Source organism: Alternaria incomplexa (genome assembly GCF_024043165.1).
Source record: "Alternaria incomplexa strain BMP 0042 chromosome Unknown scaffold_2, whole genome shotgun sequence".
Classification (NCBI taxonomy): domain Eukaryota; kingdom Fungi; phylum Ascomycota; class Dothideomycetes; order Pleosporales; family Pleosporaceae; genus Alternaria; species Alternaria incomplexa.
This window is the reverse complement of record NW_026249851.1, coordinates 553948-580249: the sequence shown is the minus strand read 5'-3', so window position 1 is coordinate 580249 and position 26302 is coordinate 553948. Positions and strand designations below refer to the sequence as shown.

The 26302-nt window shown below is 53.0% G+C and overlaps 7 protein-coding genes and 1 non-coding gene across 8 annotated transcripts; 2 read left to right on the top strand and 6 right to left on the bottom strand.

Moving 5' to 3' along the window:
- Positions 1 to 4793: 4793 nt before the first annotated feature.
- J4E90_001684 (uncharacterized protein) lies at positions 4794 to 6105 on the bottom strand (the record flags this gene model as incomplete). Its single annotated transcript, XM_051431268.1, has 2 exons — positions 4794 to 5729; positions 5782 to 6105. 2 exons carry the CDS (start codon positions 6103 to 6105, stop codon positions 4794 to 4796), a joined length of 1260 nt encoding a protein of 419 aa, XP_051294402.1.
- Positions 6106 to 8468: 2363 nt separating this feature from the next.
- On the bottom strand, positions 8469 to 8555 carry J4E90_001683. Its single transcript has one exon. It is a non-coding gene; the product is annotated as a tRNA-Asp (tRNA).
- Positions 8556 to 9037: 482 nt separating this feature from the next.
- Positions 9038 to 11387, bottom strand: J4E90_001682 (uncharacterized protein; the record flags this gene model as incomplete). Its single annotated transcript, XM_051431267.1, has 3 exons — positions 9038 to 10518; positions 10566 to 10825; positions 10873 to 11387. The coding sequence occupies 3 exons, from the start codon at positions 11385 to 11387 to the stop codon at positions 9038 to 9040; spliced, it is 2256 nt and encodes a 751-aa protein (XP_051294401.1).
- A 1744-nt stretch (positions 11388 to 13131) lies between these two features.
- J4E90_001681 (uncharacterized protein) lies at positions 13132 to 15863 on the bottom strand (the record flags this gene model as incomplete). Its single annotated transcript, XM_051431266.1, has 4 exons — positions 13132 to 14193; positions 14243 to 15374; positions 15431 to 15743; positions 15812 to 15863. 4 exons carry the CDS (start codon positions 15861 to 15863, stop codon positions 13132 to 13134), a joined length of 2559 nt encoding a protein of 852 aa, XP_051294400.1.
- A 2673-nt stretch (positions 15864 to 18536) lies between these two features.
- J4E90_001680 (uncharacterized protein) lies at positions 18537 to 18965 on the bottom strand (the record flags this gene model as incomplete). Its single annotated transcript, XM_051431265.1, has 3 exons — positions 18537 to 18542; positions 18592 to 18604; positions 18718 to 18965. The coding sequence occupies 3 exons, from the start codon at positions 18963 to 18965 to the stop codon at positions 18537 to 18539; spliced, it is 267 nt and encodes an 88-aa protein (XP_051294399.1).
- Positions 18966 to 19498: 533 nt separating this feature from the next.
- ILV6 (acetolactate synthase, regulatory subunit) lies at positions 19499 to 20526 on the bottom strand (the record flags this gene model as incomplete). The annotated part of the gene is made up of 2 exons (XM_051431264.1): positions 19499 to 19599; positions 19650 to 20526. The coding sequence occupies 2 exons, from the start codon at positions 20524 to 20526 to the stop codon at positions 19499 to 19501; spliced, it is 978 nt and encodes a 325-aa protein (XP_051294398.1).
- Positions 20527 to 20786: 260 nt separating this feature from the next.
- On the top strand, positions 20787 to 22747 carry J4E90_001678 (uncharacterized protein; the record flags this gene model as incomplete). The annotated part of the gene is made up of 6 exons (XM_051431263.1): positions 20787 to 21071; positions 21119 to 21274; positions 21468 to 21489; positions 21546 to 21598; positions 21643 to 21807; positions 21854 to 22747. The coding sequence occupies 6 exons, from the start codon at positions 20787 to 20789 to the stop codon at positions 22745 to 22747; spliced, it is 1575 nt and encodes a 524-aa protein (XP_051294397.1).
- Positions 22748 to 23182: 435 nt separating this feature from the next.
- J4E90_001677 (uncharacterized protein) lies at positions 23183 to 26039 on the top strand (the record flags this gene model as incomplete). The annotated part of the gene is made up of 6 exons (XM_051431262.1): positions 23183 to 23227; positions 23358 to 23730; positions 23909 to 24249; positions 24299 to 24375; positions 24426 to 24918; positions 25029 to 26039. 6 exons carry the CDS (start codon positions 23183 to 23185, stop codon positions 26037 to 26039), a joined length of 2340 nt encoding a protein of 779 aa, XP_051294396.1.
- Between the last annotated feature and the right edge of the window lie 263 nt (positions 26040 to 26302).

Sequence of the window (26302 nt, the reverse complement as noted above, 5' to 3'; positions counted from 1 at the left end):
ACACGTGTATCGCAAGGAGTCGCGCCATGTCTCCCTGGACTGACAGCAGATGGGCTAGAACGCAGAAGCGGTATGGCGACGACGGCGCGTGGCTATGTGGACACGCTCTCGTTATTCAGACTTTGCCTCTCCGTACTCACCATTGGCTGCGTACGCTCCACTGCCTGCCAGCCAGCTCCAACTTGCTGTGCGCCGATTCGCAACGTGGGACCGGTTGGCGAGCCGTCACAGCGTCAAGGTGACATATCCTCCTGCGGTTCTTCTGCCGGACCGTCTCAACGAAAGCTGTCGTTCGCTCGCTTTGTTCTGCACGCTGCCAACTCCACAGCTTCTGGACTTTGTGATGATGGCATTCACAAGCCGTCAGCATGCGCTGGAAATGAATTGTGGGGCTGCTGCACCTTCGGCGTTGTCCTACTGGGCGGCACTGGTTCCGCGCGGCAGCCATGTGCGAGAATTTGCGCCCTACCTTATCCACTTATCGATTGCGATACCTATCCATCTCCACACCCATCGCATCGCGGCCTATCACATGTGTGTGGTGAGTAACTCAGTCTCGCTCTTGGGTAGCAAAAGAGTTTTCATCGTTCGCTTCTCGGCAGCACGCTCATCGAACGACTGACGTTCATCCGTCCTGCCCGACCGCGCGTCTTCACAGAAGGCCTGGGTTGTTTCTCGTGCGTAATATGAGAACCTTGATTTCGTCACCACTAAACGAGTTGTTTCTCATGATCACTTGGAGAGAGATTCCGGTTCAACGGGGAAAGCCGCAGAACAGGAGTTGGCGCTACGGCACTTCTGATGCGCTGCTTTTCCAGTTCCTATGGTTCGCCAGGTTTGGCTTGAGCAAGTCTACCAAACATGGTGGATCGCCCAGGACCGAGGATTACCGCATTGTTCTAGATCGCAGAACCCTTCGCTACTACGTGCCAACAGACGTGTATCGGCATTTGTGAGTAGAAGTTCGGAAGAAGGCTCATGCGCAGATCTCTGTGCGTATCCGACGTCGACCTCGCGTACGGTACGCTAGAAGACGTCGAGATGCTTTTGCCGTCCAGTCTGCAAGACATCGTCATCGTTCACAGGCCGCGGTAAGTTTCTCGTCAACGGTGTGCGTACCAAGAAATTATGTGTGAAGGATGAAATCCCCGGCAACAGATCATACCGTTGCCCCGGCCGATCCTGGTCCGATCGACATTTCAATAAGTGATCTTCGTTGCTTGTATGCACGCGATCTCGATCAATTTTGCATTTCTCCTACACACACATCGGACTACTCGGATAGACGCTGTATGCTAACAGACTACGCTAGCTGAGGTGTGGTTGTGCGACATTAGTATCTGGACAACTAGTTGAGAAGACTGCTCCAGCCTACCGATGATGAGAAGAGATTGTAGGCGTTGAGTAGCGGCAGAAATCTGTGCAGCGTGCAGGTGTGCGAAACGTCAGATGTACCGATGATGAATACGCCATCGGCTGGTAGCTGACTTTAGATTGTGTATTGAGCACTGTACGTGTAAGATTTCGATCATGACCGCAGTCCAGGGACCCATGAATGTTTCAGTTGCGGCTTTCATCTTGGGCTTATCTTCCCAGACCCATGTATTATTGCTTTCACGAGTCTATCTGACAAGATGGCTATTTGTCGTTGGCTTCCCATAGCGTCTTGCTCGTCTTCGTAATGCATCATCCCCGATTGCTGGCTACAAATACGCTATATCCAATGGCCATTCAAGCAGAGAGTCTCTCTCTTTCTGCTGGCCACAAAACTATTGGCAATAGATTCGCAAGTATTTGACGCAGGAGCCAAGGCGTTCAGCTTCATGTCACACGAGGTCGCACCGGAAGTTGGTATATTTCGTATCTCTTCCGCATGTCAGCTCATGGTCACACAGTATCAAGTCAGCTCGACTGTTGTAAATGTGCCATCGTCAACCAAGCGAGTGTATCTCATGATACACGTAGTTCAGCTCTCTCGCTCTTCTATGGCGCTGAAGATTAAGGGTCGCCTACTAGATAGTACTTCCCTTTCCATCTGAACCCAAATACAGCCTTATCAAAACTCTCATCACTCGTTGCCTCACCTATGTTTGCAAAACGCCTCATCAAAAACATCCTCCCCAGCACCAATTCTTCACCGGGCTCTGCAGATTCCGAAGGCCTTAAATACTCGTCATGGAACTTCACCTCATTTACTTCTCTCTCTTCGTCCTCCCTCCCAGCTACCCTTCTCGCCTCTACGATTGGTAGACCGAAATGACGACCAACACTCTGATTGTACGAGCCTATAACAAAGATCGGCGCGCAAACAAGTTTCTGTCTGCTTAAAAATCCCTGCGTATCAACGTCGGACCAGAACACGTCGTTTTCGTCTCGGACACGAGTGTTCATATCGAGAGGTAAGTATTCGTCTACTGCACGCTCTCCTCGTAGTAAGTCGCGCAGGAAAAGCATGCCTAAGTCCTCTGCGACGGCGACTACAAATAGCTTCTGTGCATGCTTATAAACTCGATAGGCGAGAAACGAGCGGCTGTGATCGGGGAAGTATATCTTTTTAAGATCGGAATCGCAATCCACTACTTCTCTGATGTTCTCGTGCGTGGCAAGAGCTTTTATGGCGGCCGGGGGAAGGAAGGAGTTTTCTTCGCCGAAGATGGTGCACTTTATGGTGTTTTGCTGTATGAAGTGCTGGATGAGGATGTATTGAGAGCTATCAGGTATGGTAGTCGGTATGGTCATTGATGATGCCATGGATTTTTTGAGTCTGACAGATGAGAGCTTGAGAGACTAGACTGGTGCAGCCTAGAGTCATGTAGACTCCAGTGAACAGCTCAGATAATTAAAGCTTATGATTGCTATTCTACAAACTGATCACGCTCAAGCCGTCAGCAAACTTGCGTGCTCATTCACTGCCAACGACCAATATATCCCGGCAAATTTTTTACGTCCGGCACATCCATAACCTCGGGTATGTCGCCCTCGCCCCCTTCACGATCATCTTTGTAATCTTCATCGACATCCCCGTCAGGCTTTTCACGAAAGAAATACCACCTTCCCTCACATGTGAAGCCCCAGTGGAATCGAGGCCTCTGCACATTTGCCTCTTCTGCACTTCCAAAGACTTCCAATCTCCACACTTTCTCATTCTTCTGCCTGAGATGCTCCGGATCGAATGACACATCATAAACACCTCCTTCCCGAACGACGTGGACCGCTGAAAACGGGATGCAAGATACGTATTGAACCACTTGATCAAATTTCTCTGTATCAAGTACTGGCGCACATACCAGTGCTTGGTTTCGAAGAAATTTGAACATGCTGATCCGATAATTTTCACTTATCTTGTAGTGTTTTTCCTGCGCAATAGGAAGATCATCATCATCCATCTCATCTAAGAGTGTAGAGAGGAATTCCAGACTGAGTCCTAGCTTGATGGCGAGGAGGAAGAGTTTCTTACTCTTCCATTCGATTAGATCTATAAGAGCGATAGCATCATGGACAGAGGACACTTCTTCCCGTGGGTAAGTGCTCTTGGTTATGAATACGGTGATGTCTTGACGACTTGTGAGGGTGTCTACAGCGCTGCGTGGGAGGTAGGATATCTCTACACCGTCGAATGTGCATCTTCGTGTGAGATTGTCGATAGCGTGGACATAATTTGCGAGTTGTTGCTCGTGCGTATCTGTGGGCAACAGTTGAAGGGCCATACTTCTGGTGTATGTATGGAGAATGACTGAATGAGACGAGATCAGTGACTGTCTCTTATACTTGATGTAGCGCTTTGTCGTTTGGTCTGATGCAGTGCCCACGTGGATGTCTTGATCACGTAGCAGAGCAGAGTGACAGCATCTTGAATCTTTTCCAAACCATGTAGCCGATGCTAGAAGTTTGTCATGCGTACATCTCCTCTTTCTTCATACGAACGGCGACAATAGTACCAACCATGCTCTGCCGATCGGGAGACACGCGTACGCTGGGCAGACGAAGTCAGAAGACCATATCGACATCCAGCGGGGATGTAAGTTGATGATGTAGACACATAAATGGTTATTCATGAGATATTTTGAAAACTGCCAAAGCGCCCCCGGTGTTAATTCAGTGCATCTATCCGCCTTTGTGTGCATTTTCAGACTTACACTGTTGATCTCTTGGTCCAAGTGCACTGCCGACCTGTTCTTTCACCACAGTGATACCCGGGTTATATATACGATGGGAAATAATACACGCCATGGAATCGTTGCAAAACTGCTCTTTCGATTACCCATTCTCTGGATCCGAAAGCCATGTTCCCAAGTGTATCCATGGAAAGCTCAGCAAAACTCACAACAATAGATCACCGCGCTCATCACATCGCACGCGTTGTATGTGAGCAAAATTGCTGTACGCACCAGATAGGAATTGTATTGCGAAGCATGATGCATAGACTCGAGATTTGAGGCTGGTCTTTGAAGGTCCATGACGTCAAGACCGCTAAGCTACCTACCTGGATAGGTAGTCCGTTATTTTACGCGCTTGACCACGGAAGTAAACCCGAGACACTTTTCATTTGGAATTCGTAAACTTTCGGGGTTATTTTACATCGATGCTGCATCACTCGGGTCATTTCAGATAATTATAACGATGTGATGGATTGCAATTAGTTTTGCTATTTACTACACCCTAGGACTTGATGTCCTTAGTGGCATGAGGTTAAGCCTCGCTCTCAAACGTCATGGTTCACTAAGAACAATTCTTCAACTGGAGCTCAGCCTGCGCTGTAACAGCTGCTGGCATGCTCAACAGGCAAGCGTGATTTACTTGCTGACCATCAAGGGGCATCCAGCATCCTTGAAGATGGGGTTCAACTTTCCGGCGGAGAAGTCGATCAACGCATCTGTGAGGTCGGTAACGCTGCTGACGGTGCTGGGAATGAGGTTGACAGCCAGCTGGTAAAGCAGGCAAGTAAGCTGAGCAGCGGTAGCATCGCTGGGCAGCTTTCCGTCGACGATGATATCGAATGGAGTAGAGAGAGCGTCGAAGTTGCCCTTGCCAACGTTGCCACCGAATAGCTTGGGGTACTTGACGTACTGAGCAAGAATCTCGTTGGTCACGTCCATGTTCTTGTAGGGCTCGACACGCGAGAACCAGTTCTCGGGAATGCGCTCGGGGACGTGACGCCAGCCACCGGGGGCGGAGGAGTCCTCAACGGCACCGAAGAAGGACTTCATGGTTGCGAGATCTGGGACACCCTTGTCACCGTAGCTGGGGAAGAGCTCGTAAAGGAAGGATGCGGCTCCGTAGAGGAGAAGCGAGAGGGGACCGAAATAGAAGTTGGGGTTCTCTGCGACAGAGTCGTCGTACCGGTTGCTGCGGTACTTGGAGAGGGCCTCACGATCGAACTTTCCACCGGAAGTGGTGTCAGCGACCGCCTTCATCTGCGCGAACAAGGTGCCGTTGAAGCTGTAGTTGTCTCCGTTGGCAAGGAAGAAGTCGTTGCGTGTGAGCGAAGAATCGGCTTCGAACTTGTTGTGGCCGTCAAGACCGGGCTGGCTGCCCAGAAGAGGGAGTGTGGCAGTGCGAGACGTGGCGTCACATCCGATACTGAGACGTCCGGAGAGCACATCACCACCAGCCTCGATACCGAGGACAGCGAGGAGAACAGAAAGGTCGTAGCCTACGTTGTAGACGTTCTGCTGGGCGTCGACCAACTCCTGGAAGTTAGTAATACCATCGTGAGAAAGGAAGTTGTGCTGCGTTCAGTTAGCAAATGTATGGTACTCGCGTTCGGTGGATGCAACTTACGTTGGCTGCGGCGTTCAATCCTGGGCAGGGTCCACGGATATCGTTGGATCCAGGAGCAGTGTAGGCGTGAGCCTTGTCGCCATCTGCTGGCACCTTGATACCACCCTTCTGGCTACCGGGAACACCGTTCTTAGCTCCAGAGTAGGTGTAAGGAGCAACGTATGGAGCAGCGCCCTTGTGAACAGGGTTGAAAGGGCAGTTGGCCTGGCGCTTGACTTCGGCGTTGCGTGCGAACAACCTGGAGTTGACACCAGGTTGGCCAGCGACCCAGCCGTAGCTCATGGCACCTGAGGCCTGGAGGAGGAGAAGAGAAAGAGTATGCATGATGAATAGTAATCCCGAAGTGTACTGTTGTGGTTTACTCGAGATGACCTGAGAGGATGATCTTCTTTCTGTCGTCTGAGTCTTCTACTTATAATCTTTTGCCATCGTCTCCTATCCAACTTCTGTTCCTAGATCGAGAGACGTAGATCGGGACCGAGGCAACTTCCTTGCACGCTGTCAAAACCCTACATCTCCGCCAGCAAGTCTTCGATATCCGCGCACCTCGATTGGCTGCGACATTGCTTCCACCCCTGACTTCGCAGTGTGTAGTCGATGATCGACATACCCCGGAGTCGATCGGCGGCGATGTTCTGAGGTCTAGGCGGGGCAAGATAGGTAGTTAGGAGCCATGTCCGAAAGCGAGTTCGCATTTGCTACGGGACTATTGATGCGTACCTGCTTGGTAACTCTTCATATGGCAGTGGCGTTGCACCTGGACGGAAGGTTTACGCTCCGCACGGACTAGTTCACGTCTCTTGCCCGAACTAGCTTGGTGCGTCGATCATTTCCCCAAAGAAGTTGTTTGCGCTCACAAGGTCCCATGCGGATGGATTGCGGGGAAAGCAAGTATCCAATGACGCATGGCCTATTTCCGCCAGACTGTGGTCATGTTGCATACGTTCAAGAAAAGATCGACAAGAACTACTATGATTGAAATAATACCGAGGCAGCTGTCTCAATGCCGCAAGATCTATAGGCTGAAGTAGAAGTTGCAAAGACGTAATTGACGTGGGAACTGGCGGGCGTTGTCATATCAGAGGCTACATTGGCTCAACGTCGCTTCTCGTGTGCGTCGGTACGTGGAGGTTGCCGGCAAGTGCGAATCAAGTCGCCGAGAAGCCATACGTGACGATGCTCTGAGGCCCAAGATCTGACCAAGGGGTATTCAGACCTGGTTCGAGGATTGAGTGGTAGAACAATAGCCCAAAACCTGGTAAGATCTGTTGTGCGGCGAAAGACACCGATAGATTCCTTTTTTGGAATGCCTGCTCCCGCAGTGTTCATGAATCTCCGAACAGGAATATCGATCAACTCACAGGCTGCAATTTCCCTCAACCCAATGCTGTGGACTTGATCCCGGATCCAAGAATTTCCAAGCCTTTCGAACCGATCAACAAACTCTCATCACGGTCCATTCCGTCTGCTGCACGCTTGAAATGACGACCTGTCTTAGAACTTGAAGCCTGCCGAGGCAAGTTCCAGTTGTTTGAGAGAGCTGCCCCCACGCTGGAGAGAGCGTGACGAAGAGCGTATCAGGTCATGCTGAACAGTTGCGTAGGTCGACGCCGTCAAGAACCGGCTCGATGGAACGAACGAGTGCAGCATGGGCTACAAGACCATGGTGTCGCACTACAACGCATGAACCTTGAGATCTCGATGGATTTCTGCTTGATGGTGCATGCTACTTGCTCGGCGTGCAAGTCCGTCGTCATACTCAGTCCACTTTACGATTTGGAGTAGACTGAGCGATCCAGAGTATGATAATTCATGCACAGCCCTGTCATGGCCATGTAGAGAATACTACGGCTCTACCAGGGTAACCATGAGCAGCCGCAGGCAAGGACGGGAACGCGGGATTTCACCGTGCAGACTGGCAGAATTCTTCCCTTCCCAGTAAAGCATAATCTGACTCGCGTCCAGCCTGACGCTACGTAAAACGGGAAACCTGGGGCTGACAGCACGTGGGCGAAGATCCTTGAACGAGACATCACCCTAGAGATCCAGACGAGATTGAGTCAGGCAAAAGGCATACACACATATTGACTTGTGTCCTGATGCCTGTTCCGCATACCTGTGATACCATGCACAAAGTAGGTTCCAAGTTCTTCACCAGATCATGTCGAGGCGTCAGGTATGACCCCTGGTCTTCGATGTAGCTGACATGCTGTTAGTCCAGGCTGAGTATCGCTCGAGTAAGAATTGCACACTTACCTCTAGCCCCGTCAACAACAACTAAGAAAACATTTGCACCTTCCAGACTTGGAATGGAGAGCCTAGGATAGCTGGGTAATGAGCAACAGTAGGTTGGAAGAAGCGCATCGGGCTTCACTGATCAGTCATCTCGATGGTCATTCCCAACCAAGAATAAGCCCCAGCCTGAGTCAAAGGCGCACTCTGTTCTTTGCATCAGACTTCACTAATCTGCTAAGCGGCCTTCTCAGCAGGCAACTTACTCTTCCACTAACAGTTCTGAAAAATCAAGAAAGAACAAGGGGCTTCCAGACCGTAAAACGCGCGCTTTGCCTGACCAAAATGGGTTGGCAATAGCAGACAAAAAAGACTCAACCAAATTGGAGCCCTACATCACACCATCATCATCACCACCACTGGTCAAAAGAAGGCCAAAAAAACGAGCGACAGTACTCTCCAGCGGGGAATTGAACCCCGGTCTCCCGCGAGTTGCCAACACTGGTGACAAGCGGAAATACTGACCACTATACTACTGAAGAAGAGTTGGTATCGCTGATACCAGTGATGGCAAACCTCAAAATTGAAACATTTAAAACTACAGACAATGAAACCCACTCAAGATTATCCGTAAAGATAGTCGACCACGCCTTGCAAAGAACTTGTAGTAGAGCAGCGGAATGTGGGTATCAGTGGAGACAGAAGAAACTAGCGAGCGGTGAGAGCAGCAAGCCTCGGCAAAAAGATAGATAGCGACGACAGAACTGTAGCATATCAAGAGCGCAACAAAGTCAACTCAATTCTTTCAGGTAACGCTAAGAGTAGACGATTATATACATATCGCGATATGGAGACAAGGACGCCAGTCATGCGGATGGTATCGAGCGCCAACATGATGCAAGTCGACTCGAATACGCCTCCGCGCCGAGTAGGATGGTACAGTATGCGAGTGATGTGTATGGGGGGAGAGGATGTGACAGGTCCTCCGCCCCAATGTCAGATTTGTGAGTGCGTAGCTGTACGCTTATTTGTTGACCTTGGACTCGCGGCCGATGACGGGGTTCTGACCGCTTGCGAACTTGCTGTCGGACTGAAGCAGCTCGTCGGGTTTATCTGCAAATACTTCATTTAGCCGAATTCCAAATGCGAAGAGGTTTGCACAAGCTTCCTCGTCGGAGTATGACGTACCGTGACGAGCGTAGAGGTGGTAGTCCTCATCTGTGTACTTGCCGACGTGGCCGCTCTCGACATCCTTTCGGGTGAGCGAGAGCTTGTTCTTGGGCAGACCCATGGAGCCGAGGTAAGTGACAGAGTTCTTCCACTCAACGTCCTTACGCTTGTTGTCCCACTTTAGCTCCTCGGCCATGATGTCAATAACCTTGGGGAGAGCTTCCAGAGCAGCCTGGGCGTTCAGGAAAGCCAGGCGCATGCGGCGCGCGATTACGTCGGTGGCCGTCTGAGCGTACTCGTGACGGACGCAGTAGCGGACCTCACCATCGATGTATGGGTAGAGCTCGGCCATCTTGACGCCGCGGACAGGGAATCGCTGCTCAGTGGGCGATGCAAGAGCTGCGACGGTCCATGCACGGTCACCGTAAGCCTGGCAAAGGTATTTGGCTACGTCAGTCTCAATGCCGTAGTGCTGGATGAGGTTGATGAACAGGGTCTTGGAGAAACCGTGAGCACCAACAAGTCGAACACGGTGGGTCTGGCAGGTGCCGTCAAGAGGAGCCTCGTCCTTGACCTCAGTTCCGCTAACGAGAGTGGGGTTCACAAGCGGCTGAGTCTTCAGACCGTACTCCTTGATCGCCTCGTCGACAGTCTCTTCGGCCATCTGACGGTAGGTAGTCCACTTGCCACCGGAGCAAGTCATCAGGCCGGAAGGAGAGGTGGTCACCAAGTGGTTGCGGACAAGACCCTCAGTCGCGCTCGCGTTGGGGTCACGGACGAGAGGACGGATACCGGACCAGGCAGCGAGGACGTCGCCGCGGCGAACGTTGATCTCAGGCTGCAGATAGCGCTTAACCTCCTTGAGAATCCAGTCGATCTCTTCCTCGCCAGCAACAGGATCTTGCTTGATATCACAAGCAGTGTCCGTTGTACCAGCGATGGTGTTGCCCTGCCATGGCAAGAAGAAGATGACACGGCCGTCGGAAGTATTAGGGTCAATAAGACCCATGTTTGAAGGGCTGTAGTAACCAGGGAGAATGACGTGAACACCGGAACTAGGGGCGACGATTTCCTGAACCTCTTGGTCGTCCATCTTACGGATGGAGTCGGTGAAGGGACCGGTAGCGTTGATAATACCCTTGGCCTTAATGGAGAACTGTTCAGACTTCTTGCCATCGCGCTCAGCAATGCAGTCCTTGGCCTTTGCTCCGCACAGACGACCATTGGCATCCTTCTCAAGCTCAGTGACTTCGAGATGGTTGACAACAGTTGCGCCGTACAGCGCAGCGGTCATGGCGATTGAAACGTTCATGCGGGAGTCGTTGTGTGCACCATCTGGTGATGTCAGTTCCTGCTGCAAAAGGAGTGACCGTTGAACGTACCGTAGTAAACAAGGGCTCCGACAAGGCCTTCCTTCTTCAACATGGGGAACGCATCCAGAGCCTTGCTCTTTGTCATATAGTACGAGCTCTCAATGTTCTCTGAACCAGCGAGGAAATCGTAGAACTTGGTACCAGCCCAGAAGTAGGGAGCTTGCCACCACTTCTGGATCGGAATCATGATCGGGAGCCATTGTGAAAGATGAGGCGCGGTGTCCAAGAAGTAACGACGCTCACGGAGAGCTTCAACGACGAGAGCATATCTAAACCAAGTCAGGAATCGCATGGATAACATTCTGGGGCAACTTACTGGTTGTAGTCGAGGTTCCAGACAGCCTTCTCTAGGTATCGTACACCACCGTGTACCAGCTTTGTACTCTTACTGCTAGTACCACTGCTGAAGTCGTCGCGCTCGACGAGCGCAACCTTCAGACCTCTTGTAACAGCGTCAAGCGCAATACCGGCTCCGGTCGCGCCACCACCAATGACCAACAGGTCATATGGCTCTTCCTCAGCCTTCTCAGCTGCTGCCGCTGTAGAGCCACTTCCACCAAGCCACTTCTTTGCCTTCTCGGCGACCTGCGAGACTACACCTGCGCTGCGCTTCAATTGCGCAATCTGCTCATCGCGGCTCTTGGCGGAGGGGAATGACGGTGGTCGGAAGACACCTCCCTCGCCATACGTAGGTGGTGGGACTGCGGCGGCTTCTGAGCCGGGGATATCGCGAGGTCGTAGGGTAACGTAGAGGGCGGATGCACCAACTGCTCCAGCACCAGCTGTGTAAAGCAGCGGCTTGATGAAGCGGCTTCCTCGTCGGGCAGCCATGATGCTTTAAGGGTGGGGTATAAGATCTGGAGATGCAGTCGCTCCAGGCGGTGTTGGTCTAATGTACAAATGCGTCGATGGAAAATGCTATAAAGATCTGCTGAGCCTGGGAGGCTTCATCGACTGTCAGCGCGCCCGCGCATCGGAGATAACGTTGGGTGAAGGCGCAGAATTCAACTCACCTCAAAAATGGGTTACAATGGCATGGCGACCATGGCGCTGTGTATAAATTATTCCGTAGGTTTAGGATGTAGGACAAATGGGCAATTGGGAGCTGCAAAATCTGATTATCATACGCTTCGGATGACGACAGGTGGAGTTCGCGGCGACTGCGGTCCACTTTCTCCTCCATAAACTCTGGCGGCTCATCTCCAGCCGATTTCCACGCGTCTGTGCATTATCACACCGAGATAATGCGGCGGGGTCGTGCCTTGATGTCCTACCAAAGCAGCGCGTGGCATGGCAACTTTTCCTCGCGGCCGCGCATCTTCCAAACCTCAAAGCCACTCATGTAGACAAGATAAATCCACAGAGTCGACATGCAGCTAGCTGCCACTAGGAAGAGGGCTTCCGCTCCATCACAGATTCGGCGGGTGCGGCACACCCCCAACGCCCCAGCCCCCGGTTTGCCAAGAGCAGAGCCTCATGATGATCTCATGCCATGTGGGGACAAGCTTGACATGTGTCGGAAGCATTGACTTTTGTTGAGCATGTTGGCGACGATCCCGTCTTCTCTTGGACGCCTCACCCCTTTCACCGTACACTCAGGTATGACTACACGAGGTATGACAGCCCTATAAACTTGTCGGTGTGTCCTGTGTTGCGGTGCTATCCGCTTCAGGTAGACTCGCGACGCATTCCCATCAAATGATGACGGTCGTCTGAAACGCAGCTCCAAGTCTTCTAACGCAAGATTGGCATCAGAGAATTCCTCCTGAGTTGCGAAATTATCCATGAGCTTTTGTAAGGTACCAGATCGTTGAGGTGAAGAATGCGCTTCTCGAAAGGTGACCGCCTGGTCGAGATCCATACCCAACGTCCGCATGATCCCTGGAGCGATCTGTGATACCCCGACGGTCGCTCGACAATCATCAAGGAAGAGTGACCGAAGGAGAACCGGCTCATCAGGAGCGTTCTATTCGGGCAGCATCATCCCACCGCGATGGCAGATTCCGCTTGGAGGGGCCTCATGCATTGCTTCCGGCGGAATACGCAGGTTGGAATTCCGAAGAATCCATCCAATGACCTGGCGCGGGCATGTTGGACTGATTGTGCGAGAGTCGGGCGTGTTGTCGGCCGTTATAAACGGTAGACTATGTTAGGCATGCCGGGCGTTGTTGTCTAGAGCCAGCTTATCGATTAGCGAGGGTCTGTGATCACCCCAATCCACCATCCGAGGTAACGCCTACACTTGCGATAGACCGTATGTACTTACGCGAAGAAGTTTGCTGATGCTGGTTGCAAGAACCAGCGCGCAGTGTGATGGTACTAGAGCTCGAGCCCGGATACCACAACGAGACACATCACCATACTACAGCACAGCAACACCAATGCGTAACAACAGGGTATATCTCAAACCTACGTACAACTGATTAAGCGCCAGCAGCTCCATCATCTACACTTGAAAGCCCACAGCACCGCGGTAGACGACACCGCCCCATCTCAAACACCGAAACGCCTAGCTATCCAAACACAACACCATATATGCAAAGACCCTCCAAACCCATTACTCCACCCCATCACATCATATCCTCAACACCCACAACAACAACAAAACATCCAACGCCACAACCGCAGCAGCAATACTCAGCACAGCACCCTGATGCACCGCACCCAGACGCTCCTGCCTTGTCCGCATGCTGATAACCGCGACAACACAAAGCACCAGTGTACTAATAGTGCCTAACAGGACAGCCGCATCAACAACACCTCTTTCCTTCTTCCGACTCGTCATCGTCATGAGACCCAAGATGAGGTCCATGACAACAGCTGCACCCAGTGCGGTAGAGTAAAAGCGCAGTTTAGTCATTTCGATCTTATGTTGATGCGTTTCTACCTGGCCGAGCAGTGCGCGACGCTCATTGAAGAGGTCGGCATCGTGGCGTGGGTCGCGGAGAGAGCGGAAGAGCGTGCTGAAGTAGCCGTCGCGATTCGATGACTGCCCGTGGGTGTCTGTTGTTCCGTAGTTTGCGGCGTGTAGTATGGGGGATGAGTCGATCGTGTCGTCATCTGAGTCTTCGGCGGCGGAGAGTGACGCCTCATCAGCCTTGTCGTCCCTGCCAAAGAGCTTCTTTGTCTTTCTTGCTAGTGCTTCGACGAAATCTTGGCCGGGGTATTTGATGGGCGCGTCAGGGTCGACGTAGATGTAGTAGCCAGTCTCCTCGTCTTCGGGGTGGTCGTACTCGTTCCAATATCTTTGCTGCACTTCCGGCTCTGGCTCGGACCGGCTCATCGGTGGAGGATAGTCAGAGTAGGGCTTGCGGCTCTTCTTCCGGAAAGCTTGTAGTGGTGGCGGGTCGACAAACTCGTGCACTGAAGTCGCAGAGGACTCCTCATAACGAGAGGCCAGTGGGCTGGATTGTCCATCGTATGAGGTGTTGGATGTCGAAGTTGCTGGAGGCGATAGTCCAACTTGTGAGCCAGTTGCGCTCTCCCGGCCTCTGCGACTCCGCTTCTTCACCGGCTCTGGCAGTTTCCGGATATCCTTCTCGAGGAGGGAGATCCAGAAGGGGGCAGACATGGCGCTGGGTTTGCAGCAAGTCCAGACAGCATGTGCTTCTAGTGAGAAACCTCGAACGCGTTCAACCTGCAATAGTTAGTATACTGATTGTGTATAACTTTGGATATCGACGTACCAAATGACTGCGGTCAAGAGTCTGGATGAGCGCCATTGCTTGGTTGCCTTCACGCCGAATCTCTAGAACCGCATGAGGGAACTTCTTTGCTGATTCTGCTCGAGCAGCCGAAGTCCAGTCGTCATCTGCTAAATCTTTGTACAATGAATCTTTCAGACAGATGTCTTTATCCAGTGTCGCCCATATGCCTCCTGTTGAGTTGTTATGGAGTCCAGTGAATCGTGTGCGTTTGGAAACCGCACCAGCGATAGGCTTGGTAGATTGGTGCTCAGCAAGCCACTGTCGAACCGCCGGTGCATCGTCTTTAGCCGATCCGTTCTCAGAATGTTTCATGTTGTCCTCTCGTACAGAAGTGTCGAGAAAGCTTTGCAGACGCTTGCGCTCCATCTTGGCTGTCTTGACGGCTACCGGTGACTGCCCCTGCGCATCCGCCTCTGTGCATACAACAACCGCGGCTTCGCCAGATGCGCAACACCGCACTTGACCAGCGGCCTTTATGCCGATGCTTCCCTGTAGTTCTTCCGTCGCTCCAATCGTACTTGCGTTTTGCTTGAACGCGAAAGCTTCAGGGTGGTCCAAGACAACTACCCCAGTGGTGTCTTCGCTGCCAAGGTACGGATCCAGGTTGGTCGTGGAGGAATGGCGGCGGAGAGGCGTTCCTTTGCCCGATGCGTGCCGTCTGGCCTTGCTGACGTACAGGCGCGTATGTTGGAGCAACAGGACCTGTGCCTCGACGATATGGTCTGGATGTATCCAATACGTTGCCTTGTTGCCCTTGGAGCCCAAAGGCACCGTGTTCATCACCAAGTCAAAGTCGAGATCTCCGCCCTTCTCAATGCTTCTAGATATGTGTGCCGCGGACGACTGGCCGTTGGTGTTCTCGGCATGCGCCGTAGACGTGCCATCGGCATCAAAAGCGGAGCGGAGCGCGTCGAGCACATCGATGTATTGGTCCAGGAGATAGCCCAGATCCAGCTGGAACAGGCTATCCGGCCGGCTACTGATCTCCTGCTTAAAGACATGACTGAGTTCCCTGTCCTTTGTCCAGCGCTTGTATTTCTTGAGGATCTTGATGAAGCCCGTCCGTTGGGTGACTTGGAATCGCGAGAGCGACCTGATCTCCTCGCCGGTCCTGCGGTTGTGTCAGCGGGCGTTCTCTCTACGCGTGTTCCGGCGCATTCCGCCTACCTTGCGACGTCTGCATCTATCTTCGCATATCTCTCCACTATCCGCGCGGGAAGACGCCCGCTCGCTGGATTGCGTCGCGCGCGCAGCTGGTCTAGCGTCTTGCTGATATGTTCCAGCCTGCGCTCGATTTCCCCGCTCTTGCTGCGCACGAAGAGATTGATGCGGTCATGTTGTTGTGCCAAAACATTGAAGAAGGTGTCGCCGAATGCGCGCTCGGTGCTCTCGCCCTGGCCTGGGATGGATACGGCCTTGTTCGTGCCGGGCGTCGTCTGGTGCTTGATAAGGTCTTTGAGATAGTCGTAGTCGATGTTATCTGCATGCGCGTGTCTGTCAGCGGAACGCTCTCCGTGTCGCGCCGTAGCGTGCGGGCGTGGTACTCACAATGGCCCCATTCTGGTATGGACCTCTGTCTGAGAGTGTCGCCGTACTTCATTCCAACAAATTGATAAGTGGGGTGGTGGAAATAGGCCCAATTGGTTGCGTCGTGTGGGTTTGTTATGAATTATGAAAGCGATAAACTGGCACCGTCAGATAAGCCCTCGAGGGTTCATGATTGCACGGTCGTGCAATATACGTGCGAGCGTTGCACGTTCACACAGTCAGACAGCAATTGAGCCGTTGGACCGTTGAACCGCCGAGACAGGGCGCCAGCCGGACTACGTACCGTTGGTTTCAACTGGGTGAATCAAGATAACACCTCCGCCGTCGTCATGCCAAGATATCCGGCTTATGACGCGCTGCTAGCCGAGTATGTGAATTTTAAATGTGAGACGAGTGCGGAAACCTAGAGTGAAAGTGCCAGAACATCATGGCGCTGTGAAGGGTGTATGTACTTATCGATCGAGCGCAGGTGTTCCTCGATAGCTTCGATCCACGCTATGATGGAACCTTGGAACCCTTCTCCGGTGCTACGCAGGCATCCTTGTACGTGCGCAAGGGCCCACATCCCATGCAGCCGGGATATCATCTCCACTCTACACCCAATGTTATCGTATGACGGGGAGGGAACTGCTGAACGTGTTCCCTGGTGTTGAACCTCGGTTGGTGAGGTAAGCTTATCATTCTCCAAGGGTCAGCCTAGAGTGTCTACAGTACAGCCTCAACGTGTGACCAACCACTACTGATAACCTAGCATCTTCAAGCTCGATGTCTCCGTTAGAGAGCTTGTTGCTTCCCGCACGCCATAATCGATTCGAATTGAGCAAACGACATTAGCCGTCTGCCGTGTTGCAGAGAAGCATCACGATCCACAGTTCAAAGCGGCAACCGGCATGTACCGCGCAATGCCGGCACGTTGAACATCGAGACGAAGCCTCAGCTGTGGCTGCCATCACAGTCAATCTAGATCGTCAAGCAGCAGGAGGTATTGCCAGGAAAGACGACAGAATGTCACTACACCAATGCGATTGGCCAATGCAAGTATCTGGAGAAAATTGGAGAAGAAAAGCTTGCATCTAGACAAGGATAGACGTGCAGCTTAACGAACCTCCACTTGCCTGTTGCGAGACGAACCAGGGATGTTCTCTACACCACACAAGACATCTCTACACAATTGGAGCCGCGGAAGAAATTTGTCCCATGATTATTCCTTGCACACAACCTTCTCTTCAGTACGATAACGACATGTCCCCGCATCTATCTGGTCAATGAGAGACAACAGCGATGAATACTCATCGACCGTCCCCACACGATAGCACTTGCGGCCGCCGGCCACCCGTCGCAGGGACCTGGACCCATTGCCGAAGTGGAGCTTCATCATGCCCATCCCGTGGAGCCGCGGTAGTGCTGGCTCAATTGAGCGCCTCCGAGGAGCTACACGACTCTCGTCGTGCTAGACGATGGAGACAAAGTGAGTCAGACCAAACATTATGAACTTGATATACGAGAACGAAGGATGAAGGCAGCCGTTAGTTTCGTCACTAAGTCTACCTTTTTTCATATCACAAGTCCTGAATGAAACGAGTGGCAATCCCACATATCCAAATCAACGAATTTGACCGTCGAAACGAGGTTTCTGCAAAGTAATCCGCCAAACCAATCCATATTCTCTCAAAGGATCGATATGCATACCCGAGTTCCACGGAGCTACGGCACTTGTCCGCCACATTGGCGATGCTTGTATCAACATCTGCATGCACGTCTGCGCGTCTCCATTTCATGCTGTTAGTCCTGCGTCTTGAAAGGTCGCGTGCTCACCTGCCTATACCGGCTCCGCTATGACGAACAGGGGTGCTGCATATGTAGGATCGCTAGAACGCCGTATGTGACATCGCGCTTGCATGATCCAGACCCAGACGTTTGGAACGTTTCTGCCACTTGCGTTGCGTGTGTTGCCCACGTGGGTGATCGGTGTGGTTTTCAGGGCTTCAACGTGGTATGTCGGTTCGAGTAATTGTGAGGATTCGAGGTGTAATACTGCCGGTGGTAGGGGTTGATATCGACTCAGAATTGAAGTTTGTGGGGCGCTTCGCTTGCTTGCTTGCTTCTTGTTGCTTCATGTGAAGGACGGGTTGCTTAGATATCGGTTACATATACGATTGGTCTTGGTGATGCGGTCACATATGACTTGGCAACCGCTGAAATGTCTTGATCATGATGATATAATAGCCTGTGCTCCAACAGATTTGAATCCAATGGCTCGTTGCGTCCAAAATCTGTGGCGCAATGACCCTGCGTATTGGTCAGAACATGTGAGCAGTCTTTAAACAGTAAGCAATATACGCACAGTATCAGTCCAGCGCACTTCCCAGAACAACATACACGCTGAGCGAATCTCAGCACTTCATCATCGCCCAAAGCTTCACACCTTCACCCCCCTCTCGTCCCCTCCCCTCCCCATCAACCTTCCCCTTCCCTACAACAATCTCCTCCAACATCTGAAACCCCAAGTGCGTATACACATCCCTACTTCTCGGGGACGTGGATTCCAAAACCACAGGCCACCCCTTCTCCCTCGCCATCTCAAGAACAGGGCGAATGAGATCACTGACTTTAGCCGGGTTTGAAGTAGAAGGGTGAGTGCGGTCGTTTGCTAAAAGGACTAGATGTAGCATGTGAGTTGCCTGGGGAGGAATGAAGCGTTTCCGGACGTGGTGAGCGAGGGAGTTTAGTTCTGTTACGGCGGGCGGGTTGTGTGGTTCTTCGATGTAGTTTTCTGTTACTTCTTCTAGTGTCCTGCGTGAACTATCGTTAGTATCTTTGAACATCCACTCCTAAAATTTTGTTCTCTTTCAACTCCTCCATTTCTTGAAAGAGAAACATCTCATGATGATATGTCATGTACTTACCAGACACTAGCCACCCCACTTCCAGGAACCGTCATACACCTCGCTCCAGCCTTGATAAAATCCGGCACGATGAACGCAAAAACCTCCTTGTTCATCTCCTCTCCAATATCCGTCTTGCCTGATCCCTGCATTTCATCCAGGAGGATATAGCGTTGAAAAGCATCGGGTTCGAATTGCTTGGCGAGAATTTCGATCGTGTGGTCTAGCGTGTCTTCTATGAGACCAGCAGGGACGGGTATTTGCGACATGATGCTGTTACTGAGGAATTCTCGGCAATTGAAAGCAGGCTTAGGAAGAATATTGTGGGTGTTGATGCAGGTGGAGGTTCATGGACTTTTGGCAGTATACTAGTAGTTGATGGGGTCGGTCCGAATTTTCAATGCTCCGGTCCGAAGTTCTCTACATTATGAGCCGGCTGGGCAACGTGTATTACGGTAGGTGTTAGACGTCGCTAGCTTCATCCGACCGGTTGCTCGCTCGTACGAGGCTTCCGCGGGCCCCGCAGCGGTACCTGTTCACCTGCCCTACGCTGTAACATACTTGAACGACTGGATTCTGTTGTGGGGCAGGACCTGGGGTAGGCCGTGCATGACGTGTATACATCACGCGTAGTACGTCTCACGTTGTGTCGAAGAAGAGGGTGTTTGGTCTCAAATGAATGAAGCGTTCCGACTTGGAATGCCGTCTTCTGCCTTGATTGAACGCCATACTATACACGTAGATTAAACGCCCGCATATGTTGACACTGAACAAACTTGGTACCGCCCGCATTTTAAGACGTTTAACCTGGAGGGAGCAGACTGTTGTCGACAACATCCTGCGCCTCCATTTCCTCCACATCGGCACTGTTGTGTAGCGGGGAGCGCGGTAGAGCCATAAGGCCTGTGTGTGGTTAGCAAATCGGCCATGCCTGAACATCCCACGGTGCTTACCAGTTCTTGCGGACTCCAGGATACCGAATGGAGCAATTAGCTTCATGAAGGAGTCAATCCTGGTAGGCTTCGCGGAAACCTCTACTATGCAGTTGTTTGTGCTAATGTCGAGCACCTTTCCACCGAATTGATGAGTCATGAAGGTAATGGCGCGCAGATGCTCGTGCTTGTGTCGGAGTGCCTGACTGACGGGCAGGTTTGTTGGGTGGTAGTCTTTCCGCAAAGACTCGCGAGCAGCCTCCTGTGCCATTGCGTTGCGCTCCTCGTCTGTCATGTCTGGTTCGTATTGCTCCTCCATCTCCGGGGTCTGCGCCATTTCTCGGTGGTGCGCAAGCAGCTCCTCAAAGTACTCCGGGCCGAGAATCGAGACCTTGGCGAGGAGCAGTTCGCGCTGGACGAGGGGCGACTGGGTGTAGTCAAGCACAGCCCATACCGGGACCAGGTCCTCGAGCTGGCGACGGGCTTGTTCTATGACACCATCCTGCCCCTGCAACACAATTGTCATTCGGGAGAGGTCGTCTACCTCGGTGTTGCAGACGACCAGACTGTCGATGTTGAAGCCGCGGGCAGCCAAGATACCGGATACGCGGGACAGCACACCGGGCTCGTTCTGTACCAAACAGTTGAGGATATGGCTCTTGGGCGGAGCTTGGGATGGGAGCGGCGTTTCGTAGAGGATGTTGCTGACGGCAGCGGGCGCCGACCACGCCGGGGGACGGTCTTCGGTGGGGAGGGGCGCGATGCGACGGTGAAGGGCCTTGTAAGCCAGCGCCTGGGTCGACGAGGAGCTGGATGCCCGTTGTTGCTGGCGGAGGGAGGCGGCGCATTGCCTGTTGAGCAGACTGCGCAGCGGCAGCATTGCTCTCCGGGAAGCCATGGCGGGCAGTGGTCGCGGTGAAGGCGAGTGGGCGAGGAGTGACTGCGGATGTGGATGGGCTTCACGTCAAACTGCCCCAGAAAGTGAAATAGAATCCCCGGCCGATTGTCGGAGGAGCCACCAGGCCACGAACAGGCAGGTTCAGCCGCGGCACGCTACTAAGCGAGTCGCTCCTGCCAGAGCCTAAGATTCATCGACAAACACCAACCAACCCGAGCCTCACCCGCAACACCACAACTATCGCTACGGCCACCCGCATCATGTCTGAGGAACGCCGCCCCCGATCGCGCTTTGATAGCGACGATGCCGAGCGCCCTGTCCGCTCGCGCTTCGACTCAGATCGTCGCTCCAGGTCGCCGTCGCGGAGGGAATCCGAGTCGCATCGCGCCCGTAGCCCTATCGCCCGTGAAGGCACAGACAGCCCTGCATCGTCCAACTTCAAGAACGAGGCGGCAGCAAAGGCAGCGGCGGCGGCTGCGAGGATCAACGCGCAGATTCAGGCGAAGAAGGGCATCCAGCATGTCGACGTGCCACCGATTCGCTCTGTAAGTTCACTCATATCTTTCCAAGCAGGACAAAACTAACAGCCCAGGCCGCTACTCCTCCAGTCGCCAAGTCGCCCGCCTCAAACTCCGCCGCGGCCATAAACAACGAGACGTACCAGCAGGATGGTGACTACATCAAAGACATTGAGATCAATGATCTCCGTAATCGCTACACACTGACTAAAGGAGCTACACAAAAGAGGGTAAATAACTGTTTTTGCTGTCCACTGATCATGTAGGATCATGCCTTCTCCATGCTCTGCTGCGCTGCACCTGGTGCGTGTGCTGCGGGGCTGGAGTTGGTCTCTGTTTGCGCATCTCTCTATGAGAGTCAGAGCTTACTTGATCTAGCACCCCACCCCATTTATCAAATGCTAACCTCCATGTGCCATCTAGATCAAAGACGAGACTGGCGCCGGTACGCATCCCCGATTACAACCATTAACCTTTAGAATACCTGCTTATACATGCAAGATGTCACTACTCGCGGAGAATACTACCCTGACAAGAACATGGCAACTGCTACTGTAGGTGAACACGCAGAGTCGCGCGACAAAGCTAACGGGAACAGAACCCGCCGCTGTACCTCCGCATCACTAGCACCTCCAAAGAAGGCCTGGACAAGGCTGTCGAGATGATCGAAGAGATGATGAAGGAGGACCTTCCTAACCTTGTAGACGAACGTCGTTTCCGCCGTAGAGAGCCGGAGAACTTCGAGCGCGACGAATTTGGCAGAGTATGTTACCCTGTCTGTCATCCGACATGTTGCTAACTCTTCCCAGCGCAAGTGGCCCGAAGAGAAGATTTCCGTAGGTCTCGAGCCTATCAGCGGCTTCAACTTGCGCGCACAGGTTGTCGGTCGCGGTGGCGACAACGTCAAGTTCATTCAACAGGAGACAGGCTGCAAAGTCCAGATCAAAGGTCGCGGTTCCGGCTTCATGGAGCCAAACAGCGGACAAGAGAGCGACGAGCCCATGTACCTCCACATCGCGTTCGTATACCCCGCCATTCCTACCCTCCAATTACTGACAGATCGTAGTGGACCCCGTCCCGAAGGCGTAGCCCAAGCCAAGCAACTCTGCGACGAGCTCCTCGACAAGGTAAAGTCGGATTACCACGCTTACAAGGAACGCCCTCCACCGAACCGTTACGGCGACCGAGATGGCTATGGCGGTGGACGACCGGGATACGGCGATCGTGGCGACCGTGGAGATCGTGGTGACCGTGATCGCAGCCAGAGCTACGGATACGGTGGAGGAAACGGAGGAGGCAGCGGCTACGGTGGCTACGGCGCTCAGGGTCAGAACGGTTACGGCGGCCAGGACACAATCATGTCTCCTGCTGCTGCGACGCCGACTGCTGATGCTAACAACCAAGCCTACGATGCGAATGCGGCACAAGCATGGATTGCCTACTACCAGCAGAACCCCGAGGCTGATCCTTATGCGGCCTACGGTGGGTATGCAGCGTATCTCGCACTCCAGCAACAGCAGTACGCGGCGTACTATGCTCAGAACGGCTATGGCCAGACGCAGTCACCTGCTCCCGGCGCTGGCGCGGCTGCACCACCACCGCCGCCGCCTTCAGAGCCATCCGGCTACGCTGCTCCACCGCCGCCTCCACCAGCTGCATCGCCTTCCAACTATGGCGCCGTCCCTCCACCTCCCGGTTTGTAAGTCCGAAGCAACGACTATGATTTCGCGCTTACGACAGCCTTTCAACTTGACTTGATTGATCGAAACTAGTCCGATTTGCCTTTGCATATTGACTGACAGCGGGTGTGGTGGATTGGTTTGAGGGTTTCTCTACGCTTCGGCACGTTTAGTTACAGGTACGGAGCATCGTCTCGGGCACGGTAATAGTCTGCCAATCTGGAGTTGTCACTTTAGTTAGGATACCAGTGCCATTGCTATAGCTTAAATTTAAGAATGGTATTTCCCATCGCATCATCTCTCAGATTACTTTGACGCGTGCTGTGATTGGGTCAGAGGGTTTCCTTCTCCGCGGTACCTATGACTCGCGTGCATCTCCGCAGTCGGCTCGGTATATTCTGAAGGCACCATTTTTGACGTGCTCGCACCGCGTCGCCGCCACGGACAACCTACGAAAAGATGCGGTCGCAAATACTTCGTGCTGGTCAAGCAGCCAACTGCAGGGTGAGTCTACACATACCATTGGCCGTTCACCATCTCTCCAAACCTCATGCGACTTCCGCAATAGTCATCGTCATCGCGCTTCTCTACTACACCTCCAAGTGACTCAAAATCGCTGACATTCCCTCTACAGCCCCATCTCTCCTCCCTCCGCCAACCGCTCAGATGCCTCGCCACATCGCACTCGCCGCCCTCCGCGCGCAACGTCGACCTCGGCTCGCGCACCCCACCGTATGCCAAACTGCTCTCGCGGCTCGAAGAAGTCCGGCGCGTACTCGGTTCCTCTCGCCAATTGACTTTGGCAGAGAAGATACTGTATTCGCATCTTGAGAGCCCTGAGGAGTCGCTGTTGAGCAATACGAATGGAGGAAGGGATATTCGGGGTCAGGCGAATCTCAAGTTGAAGCCGGATCGCGTGGCGATGCAGGATGCGAGTGCGCAGATGGCGCTGCTGCAGTTTATGAGCTGTGGGTTGCCGAGTACGGCTGTGCCTGCTAGTATTCACTGTAAGTGACGGTCATGGACGAACTGCGATCGAGGCATGTGCTGACTACATACATAAGGTGATCATATGATAGTGGTAGGGACTACCCTTGACGCCGTTCAGGTCCTACTCTGAGCGTTTCGCTGATTAGATCCTCTAGGGAGAAAAAGGCGCCGACACTGACCTTCCACAATCGATAGCGGGTAACAAGGAGGTTTTCGATTTCCTCGAGTCGGCGGCGAAGAAGTACGGAATTGAGTTCTGGCCACCCGGCGCTGGCATCATCCATCAGTCTGTCCTGGAAAACTACAGTGCTCCTGGGCTCATGATCCTGGGCACGGACAGTCACTCACCGAATGCTGGAGGTCTGGGATCGATTACAATTGGTGTGGGTGGTGCGGACGCGGTAGACGCTCTCGTGGATGCGCCGTGGGAGCTGAAGGCACCCAAGATTCTGGGCGTGAAGCTCACCGGAGAACTCAGCGGATGGGCCTCGCCAAAGGATGTGATCCTGAAATTGGCTGGCGAGCTGACCGTCCGGGTATGTCAATTTGAACATGGCGAAGTAGTCCTGGCTAACGCATGTGCAGGGTGGCACTGGCTTCATCATTGAGTACTTTGGCCCTGGTGTGCAATCTCTAAGCTGCACAGGCATGGCGACAATCTGGTGAGACCCTTACATAGTTCAACTCGTGGACAAGTACTAATACGATATAGCAACATGGGCGCTGAAGTCGGCGCAACTACCTCGCTCTTCCCCTTCTCTCCTGCGCACATCCCCTACCTCCAAGCCACACATCGCGGACCGATCGCTGAAGCCGCTGCCAAGATCGCCGGTTCACCAATGCAGCAAAACCTACTTCGACCTGACCCAGAAGCCGCCTATGATAAAGTCATCGAGATCAACCTTTCGGAACTGGAGCCTCACATCAACGGACCATTCACCCCTGACCTGTCAACACCTCTATCCAAGTTTAAGTCTGTAGTTGAAGAGAAGGGATGGCCACAAACATTCGGTGCGGGCCTAATTGGTAGCTGCACAAACAGCTCATACCAGGACATGACTCGGTCAGAAGAGATTGTGAAGCAGGCACTAGCAGCGGGTCTCAAGCCCAAGGCGGACTTCTTCATTACCCCAGGAAGTGAACAGATCCGAGCAACGTTAGAACGGGATGAAACTCTTCAAACGTTTACTGCTGCTGGTGGCACTGTACTGGCAAACGCTTGCGGGTGAGTTTTCAAATTATCCTGATTGATTCCAAGTACTGACAACCTCGACGTCCCTGCATTGGGCAATGGAAGCGTACCGACGACGTAAAGAAGGGTGAATCCAACGCTATCCTCACGTCCTACAACCGCAACTTCCCCGGCCGCAACGATGGTAACCGAGCTACCATGAACTTCCTCGCTTCTCCCGAACTCATCACCGCCATGTCATACTCTGGCTCTACCACCTTCAACCCAATGACCGACAGCATCCCGACACCTGACGGCAAGCCTTTCAAGTTTGCGCCGCCAAAGGGCTCTGATCTCCCCACCGCTGGTTTCGCAGACGGTAACCCAGACTTCATGCCTACGCCAGGTGTCCCCGACGCCAGCGTGGATGTCATTGTCTCGCCTACATCCACCCGACTGGCACTCCTTGATCCTTTCCCAGCATTCCCTGGCTCGGAGTTTACAGGCCTGCGAGTACTCTACAAGGTCAAGGGACAATGCACAACAGACACCATCTCGGCTGCCGGTCCATGGCTCAAGTACAAGGGCCATCTCCCCAACATCTCTGAGAACACACTCATCGGTGCAGTCAACGCACAAACCGATGAAGTCAACGTTGCCTACGACTTCGACGGTAAGACGTCCGGTATCCCAGAACTAGCAAAGAGGTGGCGCGACCAGGGCATCGAGTGGCTAGTCGTAGCAGAGCACAACTACGGCGAGGGCTCTGCCCGTGAACACGCCGCCCTGCAACCCCGATACCTCGGTGGCCGCATCATCCTAGCCAAGTCATTCGCCCGTATCCACGAGACCAACCTCAAGAAACAGGGTATCGTCCCACTCACCTTCGCCAACGAAGCCGATTACGACGCCTTCGAAGCATGCGACCAGGTCGCTACACGGGGACTGCTGGACGTGCTGAAGAGCGGCGGCAAGGGCGAAGTCGAGCTTGTCCTCAAGAAGAAGGACGGTAGCGAGAAGGTCGTCAAGACCAAGCACACACTCTCGCACGATCAATGTGGATTTGTGATGGCTGGCAGTGCGCTCAACCTTCTAGCTGCGAAAGGCAGGGAGATGAAGGAGGAGGTTACCCGGAGTGCGGAGCTGACTGATTGAGTCACGTTTGTATAAACAGGCAAAAGTGAGCATCTACGGCGCTATTGGTGTCACGGCGCATAAAGTATCCTAGCAGTAGACTATTCCCGGTCAAATGAATACGCAACAAATTACCTATAATCAAATCGACGTAAAGAGTGGCAGCGTGGTTTTGATGTTCGGCCCCTCCCCCACCAAGCCTAAAAAAATGTCTGACAAACTTCATGCGCGCCGCTCCGCGTCCTCCGCACAACACTATCTTAACAAGCGCGATACAGATGAGT